Consider the following 12,662-nt stretch of genomic DNA (forward strand, 5'->3'; position numbering starts at 1 on the left):
TTGTTGTATATTTCCCAGCCTTAGTGTTGATGTTATCTATTTATATCCCCAACCTCAGTGTTGATGTCTATCGCCCTCATGTCCAACCTCTGAGTTGCTATCTCTTACCTCCAACCTCATAGTTGATATCATTATGCTCATCCAACCCCCAAGTTGATGCTTATCTTTTCAATCTTAACCTCAGGGTTGATATTTTGTTTTTCCCAACCTCAGAGTTATTGTTTATCATTCCTGCTTTCGACCTCAGAGTTGATGTCCATCATCTTTTCCCAACCTTAGAGTTGACATTTACCGTTTTACTTTCAACCTTAGAGTTGATGTCAACCTTTTGTATTCCCCAACCTCAGAGCTGAGTATCTACCCTTTTTGCAACTTCGGAGTTGGTGTATCTTTTCTTATCCCCCAGCCTCAGATATGAATGTCTACCTTTTTTCCAACTTCGGAGTTGGTGTACCTTTTCTTATGCGCAACCTCAGAGTTGAATGTCTACCATTTTTCCAACTTCGGAGTTGGTGTATCTTTTCTTATCCCCCGCCACAGAGTTGATGTCTATGAATCCAGGCTTAGAGTTGACGCCTACCATTTTGTTCTTGACCTCAGAGTTGACGTCTATCCTGTTATACCCAACCTCATAGTTGATATTGTCTCGCCCCAACCTCAGAGTTGATACCTACTTTTAATCCCAATCTCAGATTTGATGCCACCTTTTCAATCTCAACCTCAGAGTTGATGTCTATCTGGCTTACCCCTAACCTCAGAGTTGACGTCTATCCATTTTTTTCCAGCCTTAGAGTTTATACTTTTCTTCTTTGCCTTCAACCTCAGAGTTGATGTTTATCTTCTTTACCCTAGCCTCAGAGTTATCATCTATCTTTTTTCTATTTACAGACTCAAAGTTGTTATTTATCCTTTTCGTATCTCCAACCTCAGAGTTGATGCATATCTTGGTGCCCCCGACCTCAGAGTTGGCGTCTACTTCTTACCCCAACTTCAGAGTTGTTGTTTGTCAATGTCAATCTCAGAGTTGATGTCGATCTTTCTTAGCTTCAACCTCAAAGTTGATGTCTATCACTTTATCCCTAACCTCAGAGTTGATGTCCTGACTATCCTGTTATATCTGACCTCTAAGTTGATGCCGATCACTTGTGCTCCAACCTCAGAGTTGATGTCTACCCTTAACTTCAGAGTTAATGACTGTCTCTCTTTAATCTTCATCTTCAGAGTTGTTGATGATCGTTTTATTTCCAACCCCAGAGTTATTGTCTATCTGTTATGCCTAACTTCAGAGTTGTTGATAACTATTTTTCCCAGCCGCAAAGTTGATGTAGATCATCTTACTCCAACCTTAGAGTTGTTGATTATCATTATTATCCTAGTCATAAAACTGACGAATACCATTCCCGCTTTCACTCACAGAATTAATGTTGATCTTTCCATTATCTCCGACCCCAGGGATGATGTTAACCATACTTTGTTTCCAACTGCAGAGTTGAGAATGTCCAGTTTTTCCTCCATTCGCAATATTGAGGTAAAAAAACATTTCAATCCTCAACAGTTAGTGTTGACCATGTTTCTATCCCCAACCTCAGAGTTAACTTCATACTATTTTCTTTCCAATTCTCATGTTGTCTTCCTCAGCAAAGTCATCTATCATCCTAAAGCCCAGGTTTTTCCTGGAAAACCATTTCCAAAAAGATCTTACAATATATTCCCCAACGGAAAACTTTCTACTCGACGCCTGCTAAAGCTTGTTAGTAGAGACAAAAGCAAAAAATAAAATAAAATATAAATCAGCATACTGCATACATAGCATATTGCATATGTCATGCATTCCTAACATTTCTTTTACGATTGCCCCATTCTCCCTACAGACATCTTAGCTAATTCATATATAGAAACATTTAGTTGTTCATCTTGTGAAAGAGACACAGTTGTGTGGACCAGCTTATATGAGATGGATGTACCCTGCTGAACGGTATATGAAAATATTAAAAGGGTACGTGAAATCCCGAAGTCGACCAGAGGGTTGTATTGTTGAACGATACATTGTTGAAGAAGCTGTTGAGTTTTGTACTGAATATTTGTCTAACGTTCAATCGATTGGACTCCCCAGAGCTCAGATTTTCGACAAAATGGAAGGTAAAAAATTAATTGGGAATAAAATTGTGACAATATCAAGGGATGAACGGGATCAAGTTCATTTGTATGTTCTGCACAATAATAATGAGGTTGAGCCATATGTTGAAATGCACAAGGATGTACTCCGAAGGTTAAATCCGAACAGAAATGAAAATTGGATAGTTATAGAGCACAATCAAAGTTTCATACAATGGTTGAAGGATCATATTTATTTGAAGCGCTCTTCAGATCCTTCTTCGGTAACAGAAAGGTTGAGATGTTTGGCATATGGTCCAAGTTTGCATGTGTTTTCTCATAGCGCATATTCAATTAATGGATACACATTTTATACCAAAGAACAAGATGATAAGAGTACTATGCAAAATAGTGGTGTCACCGTGCTAGCTGAAGCAATGCATATATCAAGTATGAAAGACTTAAACCCCAAATATGCAAATTTGTCATATTTTGGAGTTATTGAGCACATTTGGGTGTTTGATTACGAGAAGTTTCAGATTCCCATCTTTGGTTGCAAGTGGGTGAATAGTAGTGGCATACGAATGGATAAGTCTGGATTTTTGCAAGTTGATCTTACTAGGGTGGGGTACAAAGATGAACCTTTTATTCTAGCATCTCAAGCTAAACAAGTGTTCTATGTGAATGACCCGAAGAGTACAAAATGGTCTATAGTGCTTTTCTCTAACAAAGTCACTGATGATAGCGGTGTCGATCAATGTGATATTGATGTTGAGAATGAGTCATGCATTAGACGGAATGAGTTGAATAGAAATGATGAAGTTGATGATCTTATACCGGATGAGTCATATATAAGAAACGATCATAATGAGGGAATTTGGATCAATTCATCCGTACGCATTGCTAAGAAACAAGTGATTAATATTCCAACAAAGAAAAGAAAGAGATGTTAGTGACTTAGGTAAATTATCCATGGTTTCTTTATTCTTTTGTTTTCAATTGCTTTGATTATAAGTTATATCTGATAATGCATGATTTCATTATATTTTTGTTTTCAATTGCTTTGATTATAAGTTATATCTGATAATGCATGATTTCTTTATATTTTTGAATCGTGATGAGTTTTAATGCATGTGATTAATGAAAATAGACTTTCTCCACGATTCCGGAGCCAATGGTATACTTTGTTTTTCGATTCGGACAACTTTTTCCCTGATTTTACTGTTGCTGTACTGTTACAAAAAACATGCTTCCACTCGGAATTTGGACGAATCGAGTTCATTTTTGAGTCCTTTGGCCCGTTTGTAGGCTACCATGTAATTTTCGTCCAATTCAATACACTTTGACTTTGACACTTACTTGATTTGTATTCATATTTGCTTAATATTGTGTTTATGTTTTTCTTTATTACAGATGGCTAGTAACGAGGATCACCCACATGGTGATGAGACCGTTGGTGGTGCGGAAAGGGAAATTAAACGTGGAATAACGGTTATGAAGAAAGTTATTCGAGATAGAGATCGAGGCGTTTTAATAAAAGTGCATTGGAACGAAGGTGGACAACTAATTGAGCCTAACGGTTCAACATTGACAAGTTTTATTGGTGCATTGGTAAGGAATGAAGTTCCAATTACTTGTGATAATTGGAGAAATAAACAATTGAACGAAGCTAAAGACAAAATATGGAGTGAGATAAAGGTACCATATGTGATGTTATTTGTTTTTAATGACGATTATGTCTTTAAATTAATTGTACTAACGCAATGTGTGTATGTTTTTCGTAGAGGTGTTTCGACATCGAAGAAAACAGAAGAGATCATTGTCTCAAATTGGCCGGAAAGTTACTAAGAGGGTTTAGAACCTTTTTATCAACCACCTTTCTTAGGGATACGGAAGGTACTTTTGTTGATGCAGAGCTTCCATCTAAATATGCAAGTTTGATTTCACCTAAAGAATGGGAAACGTTTAAATCCAAACGAAAAACCCAAGAATTTAAGAGTGTAAGTGAAACAAACCGGCAAAGAGCATCAAGTCCGGCGTATCCCTATAGAAAAGGGCGTGTTGGATATGGACGCTTAGAGCAGTCTATAGTAAGTATCTATAAATTGCATTGATATACTTGTTATATTTGATCATATTTTGTCATGAGTTATATTTGATCATATTATGCTTAATGTGTAGTTAACAAAGGAGAATAGTTCTGAAACATCTCTTCCGGCACATGTTTTGTGGAAGGAAGCCCGTGTCGGTAAGGATGGAAAGATTAAAGAAGACGTTCAACAAATATTTGAGAAATGTGTAAGTATAGCATTATTTAAGACAATAACACTTTGACTTTGACACTTTTGAATCGTCCAATTTCGAACACTTTGACTTTGACACTTACTTAAGACAATAACATTACTATTGTGTGTATGTTCATATGATTTTCAGGAGACTCTATCTCAATCTATAGTTCCATATGAAGACACTGATTGCAGGAGCATACTGAGTCGAGCATTAGATGTTCCCGAGTATTCTGGTCGGGTGAGGGGCAAGGGATTTGGGATCACTCAAAAATCCTTGAATATTAAAAAACAAAAGACTCCTAGCAATAAAGAACTGCAGCAAACTTTGGAAGCATTAAAAGCTGAAGTTCTTGAATTAAGAAAGGAAAGAGAAAGAGATCGAGCAGCGGGTTTTAAAGATACTAGTGACAAAGATAGTATCAATTGTAATTTTCAACCGACTATTCCAGAGGTAATTATATATCTTATTATGAAATTAAATTAGCTTAATTTATTTAATTGTCATATATACACATTAAAAATGTCATATTTATTATTGGTTTTAGGGCATTTCACCTTGTCACCTCTACTTAGCGAGACCGACTTATCGGATGGTTGGCAAGGGGAAAGTTCATAACAATTTGGGTGAATTACTTCACACTAAACCGCTCCCTACTGGATCTTTGAAAGTCTCGGTTGATATTGCTTTGGAGAAGGATGCGTTATTACCACATCCTGACGATGTTTCGGATGCAACTTTATTGGGAGATGCCATAGGTTCATTTGTTGCATGGCCGACAGACCTCATTATCGTAGGATATGAGGTATGCTTAAAACCATTATGAACCTTTAGGTATTCAAATTTTTTACGCGCATTTTACGTACACATTTTTTACATGTTAATGTTAATTAGACTCCCACAAAATCCAAAGCAAAAGATAAGGGGATTGCGCGGGAAATCGAGTCAGTTGCATCGCAAAAAGAGGTACATCACAATTATATGCTATTTAGATTCCTGTTAATTCGTCATCTTACACTTCACCTTACTAATTATATGATATTTAGATTCCTGTTGCTAAGAAGACTGAAATTTCCAAGAGGACCGGGGCTAAAAAGAAAAATCCTTCCAAGTATAGAGCGTGCCTCCATACATATTTAGAAACGACAGATATTTCGGATGGATGTGTTCGTTTAATACCTATGGATGGAGCTATTTTTGGTTTTGAGTATGCCGAGCCATTGGGTAAAGAGGATTTTGATCAAATTTTGTATCATACGCAATTAAGCGTTGGTGTTATCAACACATACATGAGGTATATCCGATCTACTTTGTTTAAATTCTTGAACAAGTTATTTACTCGTTTCATATGAATAGTCTAAATGTTAATGATGTTTTTATATAAGGTATTTATATGACAAATTGATGGGTCCGCGTGGGTTGGAGCAAAGATTCTCATTCTTAAATCCCATGAAAACGAACTTAACCGAAATGATAAGAAAACCAGATGAAGTCAGGACGTATGTAGTCGAGCGCTTTATGGCCGACACAGATAGAGAAAAGTTGTTCTTTTTACCGTTTAATATCGGCGACGGGTTAGTTCTTCAATCTAAATTCATCTGTTATAATTTTTCATATTTTGACGTCGTGTAGAAAGTTTCCATCTAACATTTGTTTTATTACAGTGGACATTGGTTGTTGGTCGCGATAAATCCTTTTAAAGAAATTGTGTATTATTTGGATTCTTTACACAATGATTGGACAACATACCCTGCTATGAAGACGATAGTTGACACGTAAGTGCAAATAACCCAATATTCGTGTGTATACTTATTTATTTATGTGAATTGTTCTAAATATTCGTTTATATTTCATTATAGCATTATACAAACTGTTCGAGCACAAAGAAAAATTCAAGTACCAAAGAGAAAAGCCAATAACATTACATGGAATAGAGTGGAGGTATATTAATTATCACAATTTTGATTATATTAGTGATGACACATGATAAAACTTAGGATATTTATCCATATTGTTTTTCCATGTGTAGTGTCCTCGACAGCGTAATAATATAGATTGTGGATATTACACGTTGAGGTTTATGAAAGAAACTCTTCTTATGGATCGAACAGATATTCCATCTGATGTATGGATTTCTAACTTATGAGTTATTTTCATATTTAACACATATTTCTCATAATTAAATAGATTTAACTAAATCATACTATGTTATATTATTATGTAGTACTTTGATGAATATAGATGTGCTTATTACTCAAAAGATCAGTTGGATGAAATTAAAGAGGAATTGTGTCAATTCATTATCGAGCTACAGGTTTTGTGAGGTATTGAACTCTTACTTTAATTTTGAATGTGATCTGAATAACTTTGAGTGAATTCCATTTGCTTACTACAATCTTTATTTGGTGTTGTTTCAGGTTATATAGCATATTTAGAAGATAGAACTAGAATGTGTTGAAATACATTTTGATTAGCATTTTTGGAGGTTATTAGAAATGTGTAGATTTTTTGTAAAGGCAAACATTTTCAAGTATATATATAAATACTCAAAAAACTGCTGAAATTAGAAGTATATTGTGTTGAACTATAATGTGTTTATAATGCATATAGATTTTCAAGTATATGTGCATATTCAGAAGATAGAACTACAATGTGTTGAACTATAAGGTGCATATAGATTGGATTCAAGCTCCAATTTATGAAAATCTGCTGAAATTTGCAATTTACAGGTGCTAAATAATGTGGTGAAAACGTATAAAAAGATCCTCCAAAATTTGGAGTCTTAGACAGCGCTTTTAGGCAAAAAGCGCTGGTAAAGGCATTTTAATTTTGACCTTAGACAGCGCTTTTATCAAAAAAGCGCTGGCATAGGTGGTTAATTCAACAAAATATAGTGTAAAAAAGCGCTGGCATAGGGTGGGCTATACCAGCGCTTTTTCTGTAAAAGCGCTGGTATAGCCCACCCTATGCCAGCGCTTTTTTACACTATATTTTGTTGAATTAACCACCTATGCCAGCGCTTTTTTAATAAAAGCGCTGGCATAGGGGGGGTTTAGACAGCGCTTTTTCAGTAAAAGCGCTGTCTAAACCCCCCCTATGCCAGCGCTTTTTTAGTTAATTTCAACATGAAATTAACTAAAAAAGCGCTGGCATAGGGGGGTTTTAGACAGCGCTTTTACTGAAAAAGCGCTGTCTAAACCCCCCATATGCCAGCGCTTTTTTAGTAAATTAAGCGCTGTCTAAGACCTATACCAGCGCCAGTATAGCCAGCGCTTTTAAGCGCTGTCTAATGTCAAAAAAAGCGCTGTCTAATCCCTTGTTTGGCATAGTGCTTTTACCACACATTACATTCATGCATTCTCAGCGGGCAATATTTTTGGATATTCTGGTATTTAATCCTTTCCTACCTTGAGTGTTTGAAAGTCATTGCAATTTGTACATTCAAGTCCAAAATGATTAAATAGGGGAAACTGTCATACTCCAATATTTACCCTATTTTTTTTCTATTTTTATCTTGCTTACGTTAAAATCATCTGCATACATGGTCCTCAATTTATTCAATTGGGTCATGCACTTAACATACCATTTATCATATTTTGCATAGCACAATCATTAGGTCAAAGTTCAGTAATAATGAATGTAATCGGTTTAAGCGGATTTTTGAGACATGTATTATTTGGTAATTTTTCGGGTTTGTTTCTCATATCACTGGTGGTGTGGAACATCTCTTTATTTGAGATTCATGGTTGTCAGAGGGAGTGAAATGTTTGTTATTTGACTCAATTGCTTGAACTTAAGGAAGAAAGTCAAAGTTGGAAATTCAAAAAAATACTTCATTTATTCATGGTACAATGCTTATTAGTTGAGATACAAGTTGGAAAAATGGATTACAAGGAAAGAGGATAAAAAATTACATCAAGTTGTTAAAGTTGACTTTTTTGGTCAACTGTTGACTTTTGGTCAACTTTTGATCTCGACTCGAGTTTGATCCCTGGATTTTCCTAGACCTACCCTATAAGCATTTAATCAAAAGAGTCATCATTCTTCACCAATAATTAAGAATTTCATGGTTATGTTACATGTTACATGATGTAAGTTTCCAACAATTTTTCCTTCCATGGAGCTTCATTTCCATGACTTTATCTTCACTTTCCGATGCCTCCTCGAGCCCATTCTTCCACCCCAATTCTTACTTTATTGTGAAGAAGAAGATACACCAAATTGATCATCAATATCATGGATTTAAATCATCCAAAATTCATCAAAAAGTAATAAGGAAAATTCTGCACTTGAAAAATTCTGCACTTAGAAAATTTTGTTTTCATCTTCCATGAAGCCTCATTCTCATGACTTTATCTTCACTTTCTGATGCCGCATCGAACCCATTCTTCCATCTCAATGCTCACTTTTATGCAAAGAAGAAGATACACCAAATTGATCATCAATATCATGGATTAAAATCATCCAAAAGTCATGAGGAAAATTCTGCACTTAGAAAAATTCTGCAATTGGAAAATTTTGCATTATGACATTTCATTTTTCAGCATTTCCCAACTTTGTTTCAAGCCATTTCATGCACAAAATATTCAATTTTCGATCCATAAATTTAAACCACTAAAAAGTATTTATTTTCAACACAAGACCACTCCCCAAAAGCACTTAAGTCCATAGTTTGATTCATCAAAAAGGCATGGAAAAAGTGGTGGAACTTTAACATTTTCTCACCATTTTTTCATTTTCTCACCATCTCTCACAATCTTTCATCATTCTTTTCATTCTCTAACCCTCACCGAAGTTCATATTCATCACCATTTTAGAACTTCACATTGAACCTCTAAGTTGGTGGAACTTAGCCATAATCATTCAACAATCCACCATTCAATTTCAAGCATAATCATCAAAGTTACAACAATATTCAACAATTCACCATTCAATTCAAAGTATAATCATCAAAGTTTCACAAATTGTCAACAATTCAACATTCAAGCTTGGGAATTAATGGAAATGTAAGAGCTTACCTCTTAAAGTTTTCTGTTTCTCTTCAACGTGTCATCCACAAACAACTTCTAACCGGAGCAAACTTCCGCTCTGTAGGTAATTCTTCATCTCTTTCTTTCCATTATCATGAATGCTTTAGTGAATGATTCTTGTTGAATGTATATGGTAGAGCCTTAATTTATCCTCATGTCCAAAACAACTTATTTAATAAGCACTTTTTGTTACATCCATAAACCCATATTCAACTAGCAAAGAAAAATCAACATAGGAGTTTCTAACATAATTTTTTTTTTGCATAGAAGTGAATTAAGCATTGTTTTAGCATTGATACAAGCATATAACATTAAGCAACTTATTTGAAAAATCACTTTTTTACACTAAAACCCCAATTTTGACATAAACTCACAATAAACACTTTTCTTGAATTTCAACAACCAAAATTAAACCTCATTCATAACATTAGCTTAGAATTAATACTAGAATCTTAAAACCCATAGAAAATCTAACATAAAACTCGTTTGTTTCATGATTTTTCAGCAAAAAATTGGATTTGTGTATTTTTACCTTCATGAGTCATTAATGGAATATGATGTGTAGAGATGAAGAAGAAGACTTTGCTGAATGTTTGCTTCATTTCCTTGCCAATTCTGTTAGACTTAGGCCATTAAGCCCAATATTTTCCTTTCCACACCCCTGTTTTGCTAGATGCTATCCATGTTGAATCCATTAACAATTCTTTGTGGTTGAGGCTTTTCTGTTGGGCCCAAAGCCTCCATTTCTAGTCTAGACACCCTTGGGTTATGCACCCATGCATATTTAATTGTTTTTACTCTATTTTTTTTTTGTTTTTTTATCAATTCTTTGTCAATTCTTGTTATGGTTTAAATTCATTCACATGCATGTGTTAATTCAAGTAAATTCATAATAAATTCATGCTTTGTGGTTAATTAGCATATTTTCTCTTTTAGCATTTAATTTAATTAATTCTCTATTTAATTCCTTTCCATGTCATGTTAGCTCATGAATAATGCATATAAAAAATGACTAGATTCGATTTGTACTTGAGACTTTAATTTTCAATTAAAAAGTCATTAGAAATTAATTCTTCCATTCTTGATTGCATACATAAAATATTGTGGCATGAATGAATTATTTTTACACTTTAATAATTCTTTTATGCATGAATAATAGTTGAACACATTCTTCATTATTTGTTCATATTGATTCATTTCCATATGAATTAATAAAATTCTATTAAACATGTTTCTATTCGATGCATCATTTTCATTTGCTTTATTTCATGCTAACTCCATGTGTTACATGACCATTGAGATTTCAAGTTCAATTCAAGTATGGATCCAATCCATCACGATCTTTAATCATCATTTGCCTTGTATTGTTTGAGGACATCATGCGACTTGATTATTTTAGGCATGGTGCTTGGTTTGTAACTTATTTAATCTCCATTTCTTACCCTTTGTATTGTATGGTTCCATCCCCCCATTAGGGGTCATATGTCCCCCTATCCCATGCAAATGTAATAGCTTAGGTTTACTTTTCTTTTATAGCTTATGATGCATGCTAACTAAAAAAGATAAAATCAAACGATAAAATAAAAACTTTTCAAAAGACAAAGGCATACTTGATCCAAAGTCAAGTATTTTCCAAATCAAACTCACTTCATAGTAACATGAGTGCTTGATCCAACGTCAAGTATCTCTTATTTATTCCATATCATTCTCTACATTCTCCTTCATTTCTCAATCTATCTTATTCCATCTCTCTCTCTCTCTCTCTCTCTCTCTCTCTCTCTCTCTCTCTCTCTCTCTCTCTCTCTATATATATATATATATATATATATATATATATATATATATATATATATATATATATATATATATATATATATATATATATATATATATATATATATACACACACACACACACACAGAGACACACACACTTTTTCATAATAAATCCAAACACTTGATCCAACGTCAAGTGCCTTTTTCAAAATAATTTCTCAACAAACCGGAATGCAAAAATGGGGTGTACGTGATTGTACACAACATTCAAGAACTTGGGTTTTGGGCCATACCTAGCTTGAAGACCCGACGCTTGACTTCCTCCTCAAAACATATAATGATAAAATAGGTTCAATCTAGGTGTTATGAGGGAGAAAAAAGATGGTTAGGATACCATTATCCTCTTAACTCCCATGTATTTTGATTGTTTTCCGTACTTAGTCAAGAGTCAAATACTTGTCTCTCTCTAAGTACCAATGATTAGACTTTTCGAACTCTTTCACAATTCAAATCTCTTTTTGGATGAAAAATAATGGTTAGGATATTATTGTCATCTCAACTCCTAAGTATTCGGATTGTTGACTGTATCTAGCCAAGGATTTGATATTTGTCGTCATACTAAAATTAACCCTAACCAATCGAATCAATTTTCTGCCTTAGGGCATCTTTCAAACCTTTTCAGAAAGGGAGTGTTACTTCTATTATACTGTGAACAAAGCTTAAGCCTCCATGCGCGGGCAAGTAATATTTAACTGCTAGAGTATGATCCAACGCATCCATTCTACCGTGTAAGACCCCAATTTTGACCCTAAGATCCCATGCAATTCCATCATATGCACTGGCATTGAGATCATACCTTCGCATCCTCCTTACCCCTCTTTCATTGGGTTTGTTTTGAGAGAGATCACCAAGTACTATGTGATTGTATCATACTTGTATTTTATCATTTCACTAACCACAATACCAAAAATATGTCTTTGCATTTGCTTAACTCTTTTGTAGGTAGGGCATGATCTCCATTGATCAATCAAGTTCACATCTAGGGTTTGAGACCCTCATGTACAAAGAGCACAACCAAGAATTGATCCAAGGATGGTTATAAACATCATATATGAGTCCCAATGATCTCTACATGTTATATTGATCAAGCATTCTTCAAGAGTTTGAAGGTGATTTGCCTTGGAAACCCTAGTTTGACTAGGTATCTTGAGTAACTTCTCCAACAAGCTATCTCACTAACTGATCAAATTTCTCAAGGGAAACTTCAAAATTCATCATCTTATGCATATAAGATCTACCATGAGCCTAGAAGTTCAAGAGAATTGAAGATTAGCAAGTTGGTTGATGGTGGTTGGCTAGATGAATTCATCTGATCAAAACTGGGTCTCCCTAGACCCTATCTCCTACAATTTTTATCATATGAAAATGATTACAAGATAAAAATTACTCTAAATGACATTCCAAAAAACTTTAATAT

General features: G+C 34.5%; 1 protein-coding gene across 1 annotated transcript; it reads left to right on the forward strand.

Moving 5' to 3' along the window:
- The first annotated feature begins 3,206 nt into the window (after nt 1-3,206).
- Nucleotides 3,207-6,012, forward strand: LOC127131076 (uncharacterized). Its single transcript, XM_051060015.1, has 9 exons — nt 3,207-3,410; nt 3,508-3,792; nt 3,879-4,184; nt 4,276-4,392; nt 4,528-4,833; nt 4,928-5,185; nt 5,275-5,346; nt 5,427-5,674; nt 5,766-6,012. Exons 1-9 carry the CDS (start codon nt 3,222-3,224, stop codon nt 6,010-6,012), a joined length of 2,028 nt encoding a protein of 675 aa, XP_050915972.1. The 5' UTR covers nt 3,207-3,221.
- Nucleotides 6,013-12,662: the final 6,650 nt, after the last annotated feature.

Source organism: Lathyrus oleraceus, chromosome 3, assembly GCF_024323335.1.
Source record: "Lathyrus oleraceus cultivar Zhongwan6 chromosome 3, CAAS_Psat_ZW6_1.0, whole genome shotgun sequence".
Classification (NCBI taxonomy): Eukaryota; Viridiplantae; Streptophyta; class Magnoliopsida; order Fabales; family Fabaceae; genus Lathyrus; species Lathyrus oleraceus.

Excerpts from the sequence above, each read along its gene's own strand:
- LOC127131076 (XM_051060015.1), top strand. The coding sequence starts at position 3,222 with ATGCATGTGATTAATGAAAATAGACTTTCTCCACGATTCCGGAGCCAA. Across the intron at positions 3,793-3,878 it reads AAATATGGAGTGAGATAAAG|AGGTGTTTCGACATCGAAGA; the intron begins GTACCATATGTG and ends TGTTTTTCGTAG. Across the intron at positions 4,185-4,275 it reads GACGCTTAGAGCAGTCTATA|TTAACAAAGGAGAATAGTTC; the intron begins GTAAGTATCTAT and ends CTTAATGTGTAG.